At 44.1% G+C, this 20,688-nt stretch overlaps 1 protein-coding gene across 28 annotated transcripts in view; it reads right to left on the bottom strand.

Moving 5' to 3' along the window:
• NRCAM (neuronal cell adhesion molecule) overlaps positions 1-20,688 on the bottom strand; it is a 272,173-nt gene that overhangs the window by 68,986 nt on the left and 182,499 nt on the right. For 18 of the 28 annotated variants that reach the window (XM_013060025.2, XM_013060058.2, XM_013060038.2 and 15 more), the window contains exons 4-5: positions 2,792-2,992; positions 669-686 (exon numbers count right to left, since the gene is read on the bottom strand). In XM_013060025.2, coding sequence (XP_012915479.1) covers positions 669-686; positions 2,792-2,897 — 124 coding nt within the window. In that variant the 5' untranslated portion in view covers positions 2,898-2,992. Of the gene's footprint in view, positions 1-668; positions 687-2,791; positions 2,993-5,938; positions 6,209-20,688 lie in introns of those variants that run through there. The other 10 variants (XM_013060043.2, XM_013060046.2, XM_045089648.1 and 7 more) reach the window with 2 other exon arrangements.

Below are 20,688 nucleotides of genomic sequence, written 5' to 3'. Positions count from 1 at the left end.
AAACACTTTATAGGAAGAAAGCTGATTTTATGTGATTTTCCTGGTTAATCCAATCTCACAGGATTTTTTCAAATGCCCGAAGAATCGAGGTAGATTCTAGGAGCTGCCCAACTGCAGAAGTTTTTGCTTAGAAACGAGTTACGTGGGGAACGTTTAATTGTCTGTTGCACACTGCAAAACAATATTCAGATTCACGGGGTTGTTGCATTGCTGGGACGTGAGCCTACACAGTCCAGAAGAAGTATGGTGAGGCACAGCGCGGCTGACATGGGTGAGACGTCGGCTCACGCTCGCCTTCGGAAAGATAGTGGAAGACACACCTCGAGGTCAGTGAGCATTTCATGGCATTTAGACCCAGACAGCCATTTTCTTTAAATTTTGTGAATTTTCTCATTGAGTTACATCAGATGCGAATAAAGCTTGGAAGTTAGTCAAGCGGCATAGCGGTAAAAGAAAGAGTAACACCGGAGTCTTTGGAATTCATGCAAGGCATCTATTAAACTTGCTTCTTGGTATTTAAATGCAATGTTTAGCCAGAGGAAATGCACATGCTCAAAAAGACGTTAGGCACGACCCCTAAAGCTGTGCGTTCCATTCACAGTATTAATTCAAAAACAAAGACACGGTCAAGTGCTCACACTGCCGAGTAATTATGGAAAGACACTTACAGTCTTCAAGAAGTTTTGCTTTTTCCCCATCAATATCAGCAGGTGAGTGGGCAAACGGGATTAAAGAAAACCAGATGTTAGTACTGAGAACGTGAGAACGCTGGAGATCAAAGGGGCATCTTTGTCTATTTGGTCTGACCTAAAAAACCAGGACAGTGAATGTGGAAGTCATGAGGTTGTAAAAGAAAGACGCCCCCACTAATGGTTTTGTTTACTCCTGCATCAGCTATCCTGCATAAACATATGGAAGAACAAAAGGAAGGCTTTCGGGGGGGAAAAAAAAATTCTTCCAGGACTAGGAATGGCTAATTCCATTCCATACATGTGCTGGACAAGTAATTATGTTCAATTTGAAAAATAGCTGAAATCTACAATTAATCTGAGTTGTCACATACTGTGTCGTGTCTGATCCTATTATCCCAGACATCACTAGGCCCCCGGTAATGATACCTAACAATGGGACATCACCACAGTGCCGGGGCTCCATCAGAGCCAAATGCAACACTGGTTTAAGGTTTTAACATTTCTGTGGTTCATCTGCAAGTCAGTAATTGAACTTTTCGGCCGTTAGCCTACTTCTGCTTCAGAATTCCTCCTCACCCAGGGGTTGCTGGTAGGGGCACCAAGGAGCAGCTCAGATGGACGGGGTGTTTAAGGAATAGGGGCGGGGAAGAAATTACATTAGCATGCAATTCAAATGATTGTGCCCTGCTGCCTGTCATTATTACTTGTAAAGGTTAATGCAGGAGCGCCTGGGTTGTCCGTGACTTTCTTTTCATCATGGTTATGCCTCTTCTCCATTAGCAGCAATAATTGAGTTAGCCGTAGGTGACTGCTTCCCCCTGATTGTTAGATTGAGCCGTCAGATTAAGGGAGAATATATTTAACACAAGAGAGAACAAAAGCCCATTTCTCTCAAGTGCTTTCGTCTCTCTTCTGTAATCTGCTGGGGCAGATGCTTACTTGGGCATTCCAACTCCAACGGGCTGGTTGCATACATTTTTTTTCTAATTGAAATTAAGGACAATGAATATTTTTTGAAAGGAAGTAAAATGTTGCATTTTATGGTCCTTTAGACTGTAGATGCACAGCAAAGGAAGTCACCCGAGAGTGGGGTAACCACATCTTTTCTTAATGTCTTCCCACTGGGACTTGCAACCTTCTTTGGCAAAATTGACATCCCCAACAATTGAATAGCCCCAGGAAAGTGCTATCTTCCTTGCACCTTGGAAAGCTTGCCAAACAGATGTTCTATTCAGGAAGCTAATGGATTTAAAGAGGTCAGGCAGATCCAAGAATAAAGGATGAATCTGGATTACAGTCATTGTCCAAATCTGAAATTCTGCTTTCCACTGCAAGAGAAGCGACCCGTCGGAACCCAGCATTCTCTTTCTTTCTCACCACCAGGCCACCCAGAGCAGATGGAGTGCAGCATTATCATTCCTGTTAGTAAGAGGGGTGGGCCCTGATACAGTAGCGGTTGCTCGTTCCATTTTAAATAGTGTTTTTTTAAACCAAAGATCTTTCTCTAGGCTTTACTAAGATACATGTCCTAGATCCAGACACATGTGTCAAGTGAATTTTGCCCTGTTGGAATCAAGAGAGATGAATTATGGGCAGTCTGGGGCTACGGAGGGGAGTGGGGTTGGTTGAGAAACCATCCCCCAATCTTTCCAGAGCATTCTGAGCACGTGAGGGGGATGGGGTGGGGGGTGGTGTAGAGTAGTGGGGAGGGGACGAGTGGGAAGTCTCCATGACTGTTTCAAAGTGATTCATACAGTTTTCTTGCAGGACCCCTTCTATCCAGAGTCACCCGTTGGGAGGATCAGGGGAGCCCACTGTTTGCTCCTTCTCCACTGCCCCCTACCCTGTGGTACACAAAAGGCACCTGAGTAGGAAGAAAGATAATGACAGGGAGGGGACAATGGTCTGACCGGTTCAATGGCCATTTCTGTGGCGAGACTCTTTGGAAACAGCAGGTGCTGTAGGTAAAAGCCAAATTAATTGTGATGAGTTTTCCCGCATCACACAGACACCTTCTCCATTCACGCAGCTCACAGGGAGGGGAACCGCTGGGGCGGCTTTGACTCCCGGCGCAACAGCTCTACAACGTTAATACTTACAATCAAGAGGAACGTCCAGCGCCCTCACCAGCTGGCACAGGAGGAGAAGCAGGGGTGCCCTGCCTGCAGGTAAGCGCTTCTTCCTCGGCATTATTTCAAGCTGCATTAGCTGAGCTCCTGCGGAGACCCACAAACTGAATTTCCTTTTCTTCTTTCGCAAAAGATCTGCGTGCAACGTTTAAATAGTTTTCATGCAGGGAACTGAAAAAGGAGAGAGTAAGAATTATAGCGTATTAAAAAGAAGGAAATGAGAGGAAGTCCGCTGCCCGGAAAATCAGTTCTCTATTATACATGAACTCTAAAACGGAGCTAACTTTTTAAATATTTAAGTCTCAGGACTGGAATAATCATTTATTCATAAATCAGCTAAAATCAGGTCAGAAGTATTTGTAGGGATGTCAAGCAAAATCTGTCCATACTGCCATCCTTACGGTTTTCCCATTTTAAATATCGGTATCTATGCCAGAGGCTACCATGTCATTCCCAACAGGAAAAACTTGGCATATAAATGGATTAGAGGGGCGCCTGGGTGGCTCAGTGGGTTAAAGCCTCTGCCTTCGGCTCAGGTCATGATCCCAGGGTCCTGGGATCGAGTCTCACATCCGGCTTTCTGCTCAGTGGGGAGCCTGCTTCCCTTCCTCTCTCTCTCTCTGCCTGCCTCTCTGCCTACTTGTGATCTCTCTCTCTCTCAAATAAATAAAATCTTAAAAAAAATAATAAATGGATTAGAAAGTGTGAGTTTAGAGAAAGCCTAATGGCTTCTCCATACTAGAGACTGTCTTTGGGAAAGTCCAAGGCACTGTTGCACATTTGCTTCAAACCCCAAACACTGATTTACCAGCGGAACCACCAACAATGAAGGCCTCTCCTATCTCTTACTTAGACCAGGAGAGCAGACGTGCTGGGGCGCCCAGCTCTGGGCTTTTCTTACCAGTCACCCTCCGGAACAGTGGGCTCTATCAAATAAAATTCAGTATATCTTTAAACAGATAATAGAAAAACTTCAGTGATCTGGCCTCAATTTATCCTACAACCTTATCCCCTCCTATTTGCATTAAGCTATTTTTCGGTTTGCTGGTCTGTTTCTGCTTCTCTCTCTTGGGTCAGGCCTTCAAAATGCCCTGAGCTCTCCCACCTGCATGCTTTTGTCTCCTCGGTTCCTTTTACCTGGAATGCCCTCTCCACCGTATTTCCTTATCAAAGTCTAATTTATTTCTTTATAGATCAGTTTAAAGGGAAACACTAGCCGACCAATCAAACTAGAAGTCCTTTCACCCTCCCCCTAAGAGTTCCTAAATTCCTAGTTTTAATCATGATTTATATAGATAGATAGATAGATAGATAGATAGATACAGAGAAAAATAGATTTTTTTTCTTTTTTGGGGTATGCATAGTCTCTCCCCTACTCCTTCAGGCGAGGTGATGTCTCTCCAATTTATGTATCCCTCTCGTAACACTAATGTAGTTTGCCCCACACAGAAGAGGATCAGACCAACTGTAGACCTCTGTCCCATGGCCACCTCCTCCCTGGAAGGAAGCGTCTAATCATGACTTCTCATTTATGGAGACAGGTGGGGGTGACCGGTGGCTCTCTCGAGAGGACAGAGGGTGCCTCCTACAGCTTAATTACTGAATGATTTGTGTGATTTTTATTATTTGTACAATTGAGTAGTTTGATAATATCCATCTTTCCCACTAAGTTGAAAGCCTCCTAAGGGCAGGGACAGTGGTCTTTACTGTTCAATGTTTATTTTTTTCCCCAGAGGCCATCGCAGTGCCTGGCACACTGTAGGCTGTATGTAAATATTTATAGGAGAAAAAAAAGAAGAAGAAAGGGGGAATGCGAAAAGAAATGGAGGTTTGAGACTATTGAAGACAAGGCTCTATTCAGATAGGCTGTCTGAGTACAGTCTACCTAAAGTTGTGTTTATATTTTACTACTGGATTTGAAAACCAAACCCTTGTCTATATGGTCAAATTAGCTATCATATCATGTCTGTGTGTGGAAGAGAGCTTACATGTTTAAAAGGAAAGCGAAACAATGCTAATAAGGTGTTTTGCTAGCAACTGAGGTTCTGATTTGAACCTGATGACAACTACAGTTGGGACACTTCTTGGTAAACAAATACAAGAAAAAGGACTAACACTAGGCTAAACATAGACATTACACGTACATAAATATTGTTTTCTGAATGAAACATCCATGTTCTGTGGTTTTGCTTAAGATCCAAGAAATTTGTGTTTCCACATTACAATATATATAAAGCAATCATGTCCATTACAATTTCGAGAGGCTGATACAGAAGCTCATCTAACTATCTCTTAAAAAACAAAAGATTTTGTTTGTTTATTTGTCAGAGAGAGAACACAAGTAGGGGGGAGCAGCAGGCAGAGGGAGAAGCAGGCTCCCTGCTGAGCAGGAAGCCCTGATGCAGGACTCCATCCCAGGACCTCGAGACCATGGAATGAGCTGAAGGCAGACGCTTCACCCACTGAGCCACCCTGGCATCCCTCATCTAACTATTTCTAACCAAAATATACACCAGGCAGTCTTTCTATATGTGCAAACCATATCTCTATCATTTAACCATGTGTGCAAACCGTATCTCTATCATTTAACCAGATTTATTTAGGTCTCTCGTGATTTTTCTGTTGAAATGTGAATTCTGAATTTACACATGAGCTTCGCAGAAAATGCAAATAAATGGCACTAAAACAGGTTGATGCTACATACTAAGCATATGGAGACAGAACTCCAGACTGAAACACAGAGAAAACGAATGGCTCACCTGCCTGATTTCTGTCAGCCTAGTCAAGTGCATCCCATGTACGTGCCTAGCTCTCTGAAGGGGTGCAGGAGAACTAAAATACTTTCTAAAAGACATACAGAAAAATTGCAATGCCTGTGAGATCTTAAGCAGCTACCCACAATTTCCAAGTCCTTAACTGATGATTTACTTTGCCTGCATGTCTTAACCAGTCATCCTCCCAACAGAGAAAACTGTTAGACACTTTCATTAAAAAGCAAGCATCCTTCCACCTGCTTTACCTTTTCAGAGTCTACAGGGACTAAGATATTGCCATTAAATCGCAGTGTCGCCTAAAGAAAGAAATTCAAATTTTAAAAAAAATTGAGAAGGTACTTACTTAAGGAGACAAGAGTAAATCCTCACAACGAGAGGAGGTCATGAACTAGATGTAGTCTTTCTTCAGAAGTCGTGAGCTAACTGCACCAATAGCCACAAATCTGTCTCCAGTGTGGGTTCTGTTTGGGGAGGACAGAGAGACAGTCCTGCCCAGCCTCTGACTCCTGCCCGTGGAAAATCACCCACTCCTCCTACGTATGCCATCAGAGGTGAAAAACTCAGTGCCTAAGGACAGCATTAGGTCCCCAGCACTCAGTCAAAGTGAAAATCAAATACAGCTACAGAAAATTGAGCTCTCTTTCTGTAAGAGTGATGTGCTGTGCGTATCTCACAAAGAAAAAAACCACCGCTCCTAAGCTCTCAGTATTGATGTCAACGCCCTGCCCAGCTAGGAGCCCATCTGTCTGGTGGTTTGCCTCGCAAAATGCTGGTCATTCTCTCCTACCTGAGAATCATGAGTTAAAACCAAAGTGTTTATGCAATTCCATTAAATGAATGAAACCCCAATTTGAAATAGCAGCCTCAGTCAGGGCGGAAGAGTATGTTAGTGCCATACAGCTTGAAATTTACAAAAACAACTTGCATGGACACTTCATTATTTTTATATTTTTATTTTTTTAATATTTTACCTATCTATTTCAGAGAGAAAGAGAGAGCATGAGCATGAACGGGAGGCACCGAGGGAGAGGGAGAGAGGGAATCTCAAGAAGACTCCCCACGAGAGGGAGCCTAACCCAAGGCTAGATCCCATGACCCTGAGATCACGACCTGAGCTGAAACCAAGGGTTAGAGGCCTAACTGTGCCACCCAGACGCCCCTTCACAGATATTTTAGAGCATGATCAAATGAGACAAATGTCAGGTCCAAGTTCAGAATATAATTCATGCTGACACTTAAAAGCACGTATATCGCTAAAATGACCCCAGAGTATTGATAAACAGAAAGGCCTTTTAATATTTCCCTTCATTTAACTCCACTCAAAGCAACTCTTTGCAAATTACCTACAGAACCTCCGAAACAGAAGGGAAAGGGACATCTCTCTTCTTCGGTAAACTTTTCTTCATTAGACAAGAAGTACAAGTCAAGGTTCCCTTACTTCTTTTGGCTTAAAACTCATATTAATCACAGAGCAAATGTTTCCCTGCATTATTTGCCATACATTTAAAAAGAAAAATGTGAAGTTTTGACAAAGGTTTCATATTAAGCCCAAAAAACATAGCTCTCCTGTTATTCACTTATGAAGTTTTGTCATTCAAAAGAAGACAAAATCTTTGTTTTTTCCTCTCAAGTAAAAGGTGAAATTATTTTAATTAAGAAAATATATCAGCTCTTTTTCAGAACTGGAAGGCCATGTACCACTCACAATTTCATTCTGGTCTGTTTGTGCTTTTCCGCATCCCAACATGGGTGGTTCGATGCCGACTGTAACACGATCTATTCTCTAAGCCAATAAACAAATATGCTTATGTGACTGGATGCCCTTGGGCACACTTATTATTGCTCTGGTGACCCATCAGTGTCCGGCCTCACTAACTGAGTGTGACATTATTTTGGCTATGAAAGACTTTTTTTAGCTGTCAACTTGGGGATGGTTACTTTATATTTTGTTAAATATTTGCCATTGGAACGACGTCCATTCTAGCCTATGCTTGCACTTCTCAACTCAGATTTCGAGTCTGAGACTACGGAAGGAAGGTCAATGAGAAATGGGCAATGACTTTGCTTAATTGCAAAGTCACACTTAAATCTACACAGCTACATGACCATGAAAACACTTGAGAAAAAGTGGTCTGGGATTTTGTCTCTTCAAATAACAAGCTAAACTTTATGGAACTCCAAGGAACATGTTTCTAATTTGGCGCTAGCCCAAAGGGATGTCCCAGAGAGTTTCAACAAGGAATCTGGTAGCTAGAACCTAGAAGAGTATGTAAGGAAAGGTGGACAGTTATCAGGTGTTTTTGTTCAAATAATCAATGATAGAACACATCTTGGTCATAGTTCAAATCTTGATTCCTCAGAGCACTTTAACTGGTCATCTTCTTTGATATTTATAAAAACCTCAGAAGACAGGAAAGCAGGGACTGTGCCCATTTAGTAGATGAGAAAGGGGGGAAATCCAATCACAATGGCTATTATTCACTGAGCACCGTCCAGGTACCAGGAATGGCACTGAGTTGGCGCCATGCATTTACTTATCTCATCTTACCAACCCCAAAAGGTAAATCCTATTACAATTCCCAATTTACGAGATGCAGAATGGTAAAGTCACTTGCTTAAGGGCACCCACCGGTGTGTGAAGTGCCAGACCCAGAGTTCCCATTCTGGAAAGTTCTAGAGCATTTCTCTCCTAGCATTTCTCTCCCTCTCATAGGTTCTTATTTGGCACGATAGCTAATAAACAAATAGAATCACCAGGTTTACCACTGATGTTGAAAAAAAAAACACATCACTAATGGATTCTGAATATCCACAAAAGATCTTCACGGTGTCGCTCGGAGCAGGACTTCAGGGGCCTCTTCGGGTGGCATCCCACATGACTACTGTCAGCTGGAACTGTGCCACATGCCGGCCCTGGCCTTCCAAAGAAGCTGCTAGCTAGGACCATACAGACTAGACACGCTTTAGAAAAGTTAATTATAAATTAAATCTAGGCACTATATGCCCACTATATGTCCATACAACATTCGTAAGGTACAAAAGACCATAAATTCAACATAAGCAACCTTAGCAATTCCATTTCTCTCCGAGAGGAGTTTTACTACCAAGTTTTGCACATCCTTCTAGAGATAGTACATGCATAAGAAGTGTAGACATATATAAAACAATATTTTAAGGATCTCTTGAATTTAGAAAAGCCTTTTATAAACCTTTATAAGTTACTGAAGTTAAAACATCAAAAATACCAACGCCTTTTAACGTGACCTAGCTTTTTGCATCACACAGAATTATTTGGATACTTGCTTTTTCACACTTCCTCTGTTTAGCACAGCCAATGACCAGAAAAGAATTAGTAGACAATGATCTAATTGAAAGATCTAAGACAAAGGATAAAGCATGCTTAAGGCAAAGTCCATAGGGCTGAGACTACCAGCGACCCTGACCAAGATGCACCTGTCCCACACTTGTGCAGCTGGTTATGTGACGACAGCCGGCATGCTTAACCCCAGGGGTGACAGGGCTGACTGCGGACGGAAGGACGGAAGCAGTAAGCGACAAAGGGACCCGCGCTTCTCACACTGTGCTTCTGTTCCCACGTCCAAATCCAATCACAGTGAACTATGAATGGAGGGGGCACCATTCTCCGAATGCTTGCTCTGATCACCATGCCCTTCTGCATTGACCCCATCACCCTGACCGAGGCGAGAAGAGTCAGGGGTGGGTGTGTGACCAAGGGAGCAGCCATGTTTGAGCCTGTTGAGATGACGAGGCTGTTTAAAGGCCCAAGGAGTGACCGACAGAGTGGTGACAGACTCGTTTCTCAGGGAGAGGGTAGATATGAGGCAGAGAGGAAGAGGGAGTCAATAATTTGGAGTGGGAACAAAGGCTGAAGACCACAGAAGCAAGGCGGCCTGGGGAGCCATGAGTCAGCAGAGGAGACGAGGTGTCAAGAGCAGAAGGAAGCCAGTGTGGAGCAAGAAAATCGGTAGAAACAGGAACAGACTGTTGCCCAGTGACTGCAGCATTGTGGAACACCCGACAGGTGAGAACGAGAACCCGCTCCTCCTATACTGTGCTCACGAGGCCTCTGCAACTCTTAGTATCCCAGGCAGTGGTCCAGTTCTCCGTGAGGTTGACCAGAATAGTGGTTGTGGTTGAAGCGTCTTCCATCTTGTGGACTAAAACAAGCCTGCATTAGTGTGCTAGGTGGACTGTTCCGCGGGTGGCCCACGGGAGGCGCTCCTCACGGCATCCATACCCCGTCGTCCCCTCGTCCCCTCTCACCAGGACTCTGGGTTTGGCCATGTCAGGTACTTTGGCCAATAGGATTCTAGCAAGAATTACACAACCACAGGTGTGGTGAGCGTTTGCACACCAGGGCTCAGGCGCTCGAAAGTTCCCTCTGGGAAGCTTGAGCTATGCTACTGCATGAAGGGAAGCCAGTGGGAGGAGGCCCTAGGGAGATGAAAAACCATCCTGGACTTGCTGGGCCCAACTGAGCTCCCAGATAAAAGCCGCTGAGCAAGTGACTTCTTAAACCACATGTAGCAGAAGAAACGTCTGAGAACAGAGAATCAGATGTTAACCACCTGAGGGGTAACAAACCCTCGGAACTATAAAAACCAATAAATTGTTGCTTCAAGTGGCAAAATTTGGGGGCGATTTGTTACATAGCCATAGATATCTGGAACAATCAATAGGGTAAACTGAGCCAGGCTGTTTCTTGTAACCAGAAAGACCGTCATGTCCACATTTAAGGGAACTGATGATTCCATTGCACACATCCCCTTATGAGATTATGGCTGGAACCACAGGAATTCTAAATGAATAGTCTGGTGATGTAGGCTTTCCCTCTAAAATGATCTATCGTTGTCTCTTTTCCTGGATATGCTTACTTGTATGCATACTGGTACAACCGAAAGGCCCATTTCTCATGCCACACTTATATTGAAGATGGTTACCACTGACATCAAACGAATTTCTTTCCACTACAGTAATGATGGTTTATGCCTAATTTAGGGTCTTCAACAATGTATCCATTGATTTCTAACACAGAAAACCTTTTTGGTTTGGAGCTAGCAAACAGGGTGAGAGGGAGTCCATGATCTTGGTCTATCCCTCCTACCTTTCCATCTTCATGAATCAGACTAGAACTCTGAGCTCAGTCGTGGCTTCAGCTGGATCCACTCACTCTCCTAGCAAACAGGGAACATGAAGAAGCGGGAGGAGAAAGAGGGAAGCCAAGACAAGTCTGTGCCTCCATTGCAAGCCTCCCAGGTGGCTACCTTCAGATTAGGAAAGAGAAAGTTCCAATTTTAAAAAATTGAAAATAGGGAACCGTTCTAAAGGTGAAGCCTGAGAAACAGAAATTTCATTCTGAACACAGGTCTCGGCAGTAATCTATTTGGCAACATTCGTCAAGCTGCTGAAACACGCTCCAGCTCTATTTACCTTCTTGTAAACTGGGGTTTTCTACAAATATCACTGAAAAGATGTAAGGATCAGAAACGGTTTATTAAAACCTTCAGCATAAAAGGCCTTATGGGATATTCGTATTCTAAATGGGCTATGTCTTATCCATTTGTCAAGTAAACAGCACATGGCAAAATGGCAGACGTTGAATGGTAGATAATAACATTTTGGATGCCCGGCAGGCTACCTGCTTAAAAAAAAAGTCACATTTCAAAGACCAGAAGCCAGGGTTTATAAAACGTATTCTTTTTTTCTGTTAAGATTTTATTTATTTGACAGAGAGATCACAAGTAGGCAGAAAGGCAGGCAGAGGCGGCGGATGGGGGGAAGCAGGCTCCCCGCTGAGCAGAGAGCCCGATGCGGGGCTCCATCCCAGGAACCTGAGATCATGACCTGAGCCGAAGGCAGAGGCTTAACCCTAACCCAGGCGCCCCCATAAAGCGATATTCTTGTTAACTGGTAAGAACCATTCCAAGTGGAGATGCAAGGCATGGTTCAAAATTTCAGTGTGTGCTCCCCTTCTCTCGGGCCTGGAGGTAAGTCTGGGAGAAGAATGGGAAAGAGAATTAGCCTGACTTCAGGGAGCAACTAACCCAGAGGTCTCAGTCCTTGGCACAGTACAGTTTATCCTTCACTCGTGTTAATGTCCAAGGTGGCCTGCAGGGGCTTCTGCTCCGCCATGTTGTGATGTTGCCATCTCAGCAGGTGACTTCCACAGTCCCCGGATTCTCCTGCTCTAAACTGCTTCCATTCAGAGGTGACACACACATGTCTCTTGCTCGTTAACCCATTAACCGGAAGTAGTCAACGACTCCCGGGAAGCCTCGTGAGCAGTACGAGCTCTCTGCCGCAGAGAGCAGGCGTGAGTCACAGCCGATCTGAAGGTGCACAGCAGATCTGGGAGGACTTTCAAAAGCGACATTCTATGGGAGGGCCGTCTTATTGTTTCATATCGGGGACGAGCCAGGGTGCAGGAGACTGGTGGTGAGCAAGGCCCACCACCAGTGTGGGTGCTGGAGGCCCCCCAGCCGCCGCCTCTGCCTTCCTCCTCGCTGCATTTCTGAGTCACTCTTTTCTATAGCGTGGGCCTTCCCCAAACATGAGCCCGGGTATGGGGCGTGGGGGGGGGGGCAGAAGGCCCAGATTTATCGAATCCGAGGGACATCAACTCCTGCCATGTCACAGATGTCACAAATGTAACAATCATCTACACAGGAAATATTTAAAATATATTTTGCTGAGGTATCCAGGCTCTGTATAATCACAATAGGACCATGAAAATGACAAAAAGAGACGATTTGACATGAAGAATTGTGTTCTCCACTTGTTATCAGTGCCGGGTAAGGTATACTATCATAAACTAAATAGCTGGGAATCCTTCATTCCAGCTGGAGGCGATTTCATGTAAAGAACAAATCTCAGTTACTTGCTGATATGCATTTTGCACTACAAAGGATTTACCAGCAAAACAGGGGAGTCGCTCATGAAATATTTAACTCCCGGTGCATTTAATTTTCTGCAAAGATGCCATGTAGAAATCTGCATTTATATACAAAAAATAAATCAGTAAGTGACCATTTACTGCAGAACGAATATGTCAGATTTACTCCAAAGAGCATCCTTGTCCTGTGCATTTAGACTATAATTCAGTTTCCAGGAAGTAAAAAGTTGGATCCTCAGGAATCCGTATTCTGTACTAAGCACACAAAAGCAAGAATATTGGAGACCTGAGATTTAAGCAACCCATCGATCAAAGCTTTAGAATACTCTGCTAAAAGACACTGACTTCTCAGGAACCACTTACTCTATGAGAAGGTCACATTCTATGTCTACTAAAATTTGTTCTTTTGTTTGTTTATTTTTTTAAAATGGGCTCCCCAGAAAGAATATATTCTGCTGCGATGGGGCAAAAGAAATGGCAAATCAAAGAGCTGATCAGGAACGCCAGCAAGAGGGAGAGTATTTCTGGTGCAAGTGTCCTGCTGCCTGCAAAAAGTCAGGACAGAAAAGCCTCTGTTTTTTGTTTTGTTTTGTTTTAGCATTTTGTATTTATTCATTTGAGAGAAGGGGGTGGGAAGAGCACTGAGGAGGGACAGAGGGAGAGGACAGAGAAGCAGACTCCCTGCTGAGCAGGGCTGGAGCTCTGACCAGATCATGATCTGAGCTGAAGGCAGATGCTTAACTGTCTGGGCCACCCAGGCGCCCCAAGCCTCTTTGTTTTTTTTTTTTTTTTAACAAAGGGTTGATAAGAACATTATACCTAGAATTACTTCCTCTTTGTATCTCTTCAGTTGCATTTTCATGGAAAAATGTTTGTGGGTAATCTGAGCATTTATTTCCTTAAGAGAAACACCTGTGCCTGCCTTTCTGGAAAGAGAACTGGAAAATGAGAAGGCAAGGTGAGACAGGAGGACAAAGGCACAGCCACGAAAGAAGAAATGCCAGAGATGTCAGAAATTTCTGAGTTACATTATTATTATCACTTTTTTTGGGGGGGGTTGAAATTATGGCAATTAACAAAAAACTGGGCAGAAAAGTATCTGTGAAAAATAAAAATTTTAAGCCTATGAAAAGAATCACAAAGATTTCCAGGAAAACATCTGTAGGGGCTCATGCTTACATCTCTAAGGTCTCCTCCAGCCCTGTATTTTGGGATATGAGCACTGCACCTGCTTTAATCTAAATGGAGCCAAGTAAAGCAGCCACCAACAGGACAGTCACTACTGAGCTTCCATAGCAGAAAAATAAAACCAAGATCAGAAATGGGAAAAAAGAGAGCTAAGCATCAGATTCTGCAAGGCTGCTGGTTATTCCATCTGATGAGGTACAGCAAGGTAGAGATGGAGACATGAGTATCAGCACATGTTAACTATCTCAACAACGGGCAGAATGATGTGGGCAGGAGAGGCAAGTCTGTGCTCAGCTCCTGCTCAGAGAAGTGGAGGAGTGAGGCTCCCAACTGTGGCTGAGTCATGGTTTCTGGATCCAGGTGCCATTTGCTGCATCTCTGTGTCCAGAGGATGCCACTTGAGCAAAAGGAGAGGCAACATCTGTGGAGAAGAGGATTCAAAAGTCTGGAAGAGCAGCCAACAGAATCTAGAAGTGAAAAGGGGGGCGGAAGAACAAAGCCAGCAGAAAGGCAAGAGGTAGCAGACCAAGGGAGAACACTAAGAACGTCTAGACCAAGGAATGTATGTGAGACAGAACCCAAACACAGTCCCAGAGCTGAAAAGGACAATTGCATATGGCTTCAACAGGGTACTTGGTGTGAGTGCGGGGATTGCTCAGGCTGTGGGTAGAAAGGAAGCACTGGAGGTCCTCTTTCTCCCTCCTGGTCAGCTGGCTCAGGATTCAACCAGTAAACATTTGACACCAAAAGCAAAGGGAACAAAAGCCAAAATAAACAAGTGGGACTATGTCAAACTAGAAAGCTTTTGTATAGCAAAGGAAACCATCAATGAAATAAAAAGGCAAACCACTGAAAGGGAAAAAAACATTTGCATATCATATATATATATATATATATATATATATATATATATGATATTTTTATTTATTTAACAGACAGAGATCACAAGCAGGCAGAGAGAGAGAGAGAGAGAGAGAGAGAGGTGAAAGCAGACTCCCCACGGAGCAGAGAGCCCAATGCGGGGCTCGATCCCAGGACCCTGGGATCATGACCTGAGCCGAAGGTAGAGGCCTTAACCCACCGAGCCATCCAGGTGCCATTGCATATCATATATTTTACAAGGGATTAGTATCCAAAGAAAATAAAGAGCTCACACAACTTAAGAGCAAATAAACAACCTGATTAAAAGAACAAAACCAAAAACTCACAGAAGACCTGAATACACATTTTTCTAAAGACCTAAAGGTGGCCAACAAACACATGAAGAGATGCTCAGTTATCACTAATCACCAAGGAAATGTGAAAGAAAACCACAGTAAGACATCACCTCACAACTGTCAGAATGAATCCTATCAAAAAGACAAGAAATAAGTGTTGTGAGGATGAGGAGAAAAGGGAATCCTCGTACACTGTTGGTAGAATGTAAACTGATGCAGCCATTTACTTTATAAAGGGGGTGGCTCCTGCCTGGCTCAGAGGAACAGCATGCTACTCATGGTCTCAGGGTCATGAGTTCAAACCCCATATTGGGAGCAGAGATTACTTCAAAACAAACACACACACACGTATAAATAGGTGCAGCCAAGATGTGATTTTTTACACATACACACATACACAGCCACACAATGGAATACGATTCAGCCACTCACAAGTGAAATCTTGCCACTTGTGACAACATGGATGGACTTGGAGGGCATAATGCTAAGTGAAATAAGTCAGACAGAGAAAGACAAATACCATATAATCTCATTATATGTGGACTCTAAGCAAAGCAAAACCAAATAAACAGGCTCCTAAGTACAGAGAGTAGAGTTGTCAGAGGCAGGGGGTGGTGAGTCAGGCAAAATGGGTGAAGGGAGTTAACAGGTACATACTTCCAGTTATAAAATAAATCAGTCGTGGGATGTAACATCTAACATGACGACTGCAGTTAATAACGCCGTATTGCCTATTTGACATTCGCTAAGAGACTCAATTTTAAAAACTCTTATCACAAGGCACCTATCTTATAACCACGTATGGTGACAAATGTTATCTAGACTTACAGTGCCATCACTTCACAATATATACAAATACCAAATCATGTTGTACACCTGAAACTAATATAATGCTGTATGTCAATTATACCTCAATTAAAAACACCACCATCTTCTCATGCACAGAGTAAAAAAAAATAAAAACAAAACAAAACAAAAAAAACAAAACAAGTGCACAGAATTTTAGAGGATTCAATTAAATTTAACTCAATAATCTGAGAATCAATTATGTACAGATCAATGGCTGCCTGGGGGTTGGTCAGAGAGGAGGGGGTGCAAAACAGCAGGAGGACTGTTTTGAGGACAGTGCTCAGCAGAATGGATGATAGAAGGCGCATGAAGCCAAGTTATAATTATTTAAAGTGACAATGATACACCTGGTCCCCTGAGCCCATCATTACCACAACCACCAAACCGGAAAACTAACAGACTGCCAGGCCCTAGCTGCGGCATCTGGATGAATCTTGGTCATTTTTAAAGAAATAAAAGTCAATAGTTTTCTACCCTTGATGTAAAATAAGAGAATGGCTTTTTGACCTTAATTAAGTAGATTTCTTAAATATCATACTAAAAATATGATCCAGGAGAGAAAAAAAAAACAAATTGGACATCCTCAAAATTAAAAACATTTGGTTTTCAAAAGACAGCAGTAAGAAAATACAAAGACAGCCCACAGACTTGGAGAAAAATACTAAAAATCACACATCTAATAAAGGACTTGCATCCACAACATATAGAAAGCTCTTACAACTCAAAAATAAGAAGACAATTTAATCTTTAAATATGGGCAAAAGATATGGATAGATACTTTCCCAAAGATACACACATGCCCAATAAACATGAGAAAAGATGTCCGATACAATTTATCATTAGGGAAATGAAAATTACAAACAAGATACCACCACGTACCCACCTGAAAAGCTATATTTAAAAAGGCTGATCATACCAAGTGTCAGTGAAGACGGGGAGTGACTGAAATTTTTGTACATTGCTATGGGAATGTGCAACGGTATTGCCACTTTGGAAAAAAAGCTGGGCAATTTCTTAAAAGATAAATGCATACTTGGGATGCCTGGGTGGCTCAGTTGGTTAAATGTCTGCCTTTGGCTCAGGTAGTGATCAGGGTCCTGGAATGGAGTCCCACATCTGGCTCTGTGCTCATTGGAGAACCTGCTGCTTCCCCTGCTTGTGTTCCTCGCTCTTTCTCTCTGTCTCTGACAAATAATAAATAAAATCACAAAAAAAATGCACACTTAATCACCAACCCAGCAATTCTATCTCAAGGTATTCACCTAAGACTAATGAAATATAACTACAAAAAAGACTTACATGCAAAGGTATACAGCAGCCTTTCCTATGATAATCAGCAATCAGAAACAACCCAGGACTGGTGAAAAGATAAACACAATGAGGTGTATTTACATAATAGAGAACTCAGTAATAACAAAGAATGTGCAGTTGATATATGCATCCACAGGGGTAAAACCTGAAAATCATGCTACATGAAAGAAAGAAGCCAGACACAAAAAAAGTCTATATACAATTCCATTTCTATGAACTTTCCAGAAGGGTAAAATGATAGAATCAGAAAACAGATGGGGGGCTGCCTGAGGCCATGGGGTGGGGGTGAGGCGGGGTAGGAAGAAATTTGGGGGGAGGTGGTGGTAGTATTCTAAACTAGGCTGGAGTGCAGTTCGCACAACTGTATTAATTTACTACAACTCACCAAACTACCCTTGAAATGAGTAAATTTTGTGGGATGTAAATAGTATCTCAAAAAGGCTATAAAAAGAGAAAAAGAACGCAAACATCTGTTTTCCAAATAAAGACCCGTTCCAGGGGTCTATTATTCTCCCCTGGCATGTGCTCTCACAGATAATTCTTCTGCTAGTCCCTGTACGAGTTAAATACATCTACTTGTGAATAAACAAAACTGAGCGAGACTGAGAGGAATGACAAACAATATATTGGTTTATGAGGCTAACTGAATTATTGAAGGGGTGATTTCAAGAGGAGGAATATAGACAGAAATGTAGAGGGGACTATCCTGACTGAATTAGACAGGACCAGAGGGAAGCAGCTACACGGGTCATTTTCATGAAAACGGTATTTCTTTCTTTTTTTCCTTTTTGGTTTATTATTTATTTATTTATTTATTCGTTCATTCATTTTATTTATTTATTTTATTAGACAGAGAGAGACACAGCGAGAGAGGGAACACAAGCAGGGAGAGTGGGAGAGGGAGAAGCAGGCCTTCCACCGAGCAGAGAGCCCGATGCGGGGCTCGATCCCAGGACCCTGGGATGATGACCTGAGCCAAAGGCAGATGCTTAAGGACTGAGCCACTCAGGTGCCCCGAAAATGGTATTTCTATCACCATCCGTAAATCAGTTTCCTTAACAAGAGCTTGGGACAACTTCCAGCATTTCTCAGAACTGTGTTTAGGATATAAGACTCGCTTGTACATAACTTTGATTTCACATCAGAATTACTTTGGTCTCACTTACACCTCCAGCTCCCGGGAGGCCGAGAGAGGTCGTTGGGAGTCTCAGATGACTTCCCGCCTTCTTCACGCGCCGCCATCCCTCCTCCTCCTCCTCCTCCTCGGCTCCATGTGGCTCAGCCTAACTGAGGATTACCAACACTTTTTTTTTTTTTTTTTTACCAACACTTTTAAATGTCAGTGGCATTTATTTCTATCTCACTGAGCAAAAATAAGGCACCAACAGCAGAGATTAAAAAAATAGAACTGCTCAAATGCAGACTCAGTCTCCAAGAAATCCATTTCCTCACCCGGAGGAGGAGGAGGAGGAGGAGCCCCGGGCCTCTGGCTGCCGGAGAAGCAGGAGGTGGTCTGTGTGCTGGATGGGAACTCTTCCAAGAGGTTCTCTCCACCAATTAGCACCCTCCGCTACAGGGCTGAAAATGCTCACGGCGGTCCTCTGGCCAAGAGCCGGCTGCAATAGCCTTAATCCCCTCTGCTCTCCATGTTCTCTCTGCCTGCAGCTCTCGGTCTCAATTATTCCCGCTCTCTCTACCTACCCCCCCACCCCCCAAGAACTCCCTTATTGTTACTTCCCTCTCTTTCTGGCCTAGGTCCCACGGGTCACCCTTCCCTTCATTTTCCTGGTCTGTCCTCTCAACTCCTTTCCCCCAGGAACAAGCCCGACCCAGCAGTCTTGCCTACAGTGACATGAAGCAGGATTCCCTGGGTTGTGCTAAGTGGGGTAAAGGGACAAAGTAGAGGCAGCCCCTGGTTCAAATCCTGGCTGTGCCGCTTAGAAGCTGTGTTGCCGTGGTTAGTTTAAGTAGACTTCTCTGTGGGCGCCTGGGTGGCTCAGTGGGTTAAGCCGCTGCCTTCGGCTCAGGTCATGATCTCAGGGTCCTGGGATCGAGTCCCGCATCGGGCTCTCTGCTCGGCAGGGAGCCTGCTTCTCTCTCTCTCTCTCTCTGCCTGCCTCTCCATCTACTTGTGATTTCTCTCTGTCAAATAAATAAATAAAACCTTTAAAAAAAAAAAAAGTAGACTTCTCTGTGCCTTAGTCACTGTACCTGGGGTGAATTCACCTAGCTCCGGGGCTGTCGCGGGGACCGGTGAGATAAGCAGGTAGTGTGCACGGAAACCTGCCAGGACCTTCCTTAGTGCAGCCTTCGTAGATGGTGACTGTCACACACAGCCTCTGCATACATTTCTAGCCTCTTTCTCTGTCACTTGCTCTACCACGAGCCTAATGAACAGACACACTGATCTCCACACCTCTGCTGTTGTGAGCCCTGGACCCTTTGTACACCATCCTCATAGCCTGGACGGCGCCTCCTCGTTCCCAGAGACTCGGCTCGCGGGTCCTCTAGGACCGCGCCGTCTGAAACATTAGCCACTAGCCACATATGGTTATTTAGATTGAAATTAAGTAGAACGAGCTATAATTAAAAATCCAGTCCCCCAGTCACGCTAACCACATGTCGAGCGCCCAACAGCCACATGTGGCTGGCCGTGGCAGCGGGACAGACTGCTCTCCTCACCACAGCAAGTGCGGCCGGACGCGGCGGCTCTGGGGGAAAGCAGCTTGGCCAGCCCACATGTGAAAGCTCTCGTCGCTTCATGTGTTGGTGTGGAGTCTTTGTTTTCCTCCAAGAACTGTGAATTTTCTGAAGTACCAACCCCAATCCATAATAGCACGCTAAATGAATTACTGAGGGATGACAAAGCCTTAAAATAAAATTTTCTGGAGGCCCTGGACCCATGAGGAAGGAGCTCCTGATACCATTTCAGGAGTTGTCCTGAATGGTTTTTGCCTTGTTTTGCCTCCTCTTCCTTGTCTCAATCCACGCTAATCCTTCTTAATTCGGTTCCTGGCCTTCTTGATGTGACCTGTTTCCTCCTCTCAGATGTGCCTCTTCCCACGCTGGCGGCTGTCTCCTGCTCACGGGGCTCTGTCCCTGGCTTCCCTCCCCTGTCTCTTCACTGTGCCCTTTTGTGGGACTGATTTGCTTCCAGCCCCTCTGGGTACCCACCCCCCAACGCCCAGCTCTGCAAGCCCAGCTCTAGACCACGGGGGCCGGGATTCCTTGGCCTCCAAGAATGGGTATGAAGCCTTATAGCTTCTGGGAAAATACCGGACGCGGGCTAAGTCACCGAATATAAAATATCTTCCTATCTATAGTGTCTTCAGCAGTTCCTGGCACAGCAGGCAGCTTACAAAAATCTTTGTTGAAAGAATGAATGAGCCATTATTTTATCCTGAAATACAATCACAGGAAGGCATGAGGTACAAGGAGAATGAGGCTGAGGAGGACAAGAGCCAACATGGACAAGACCGTTTTGCGGCGGGCTCCTCCAAGAAGCTGGATGAACCAGCTCAGAACCAGGCCTGGGACGGAGCCGGGAAGGCAGAAAGAATGTATCGCAGGCTCCAGTCAGTCGAAGGCTCGCCTCCTGCATTTGCGGGTTGTACA

This window comes from Mustela putorius, unplaced genomic scaffold (assembly GCF_011764305.1).
Source record: "Mustela putorius furo isolate JIRA1106 unplaced genomic scaffold, ASM1176430v1.1 tig00003845_pilon_pilon_pilon, whole genome shotgun sequence".
Lineage (NCBI taxonomy): Eukaryota > Metazoa > Chordata > Mammalia > Carnivora > Mustelidae > Mustela > Mustela putorius.
This window is presented reverse-complemented; position numbering and strand designations above follow the sequence as displayed.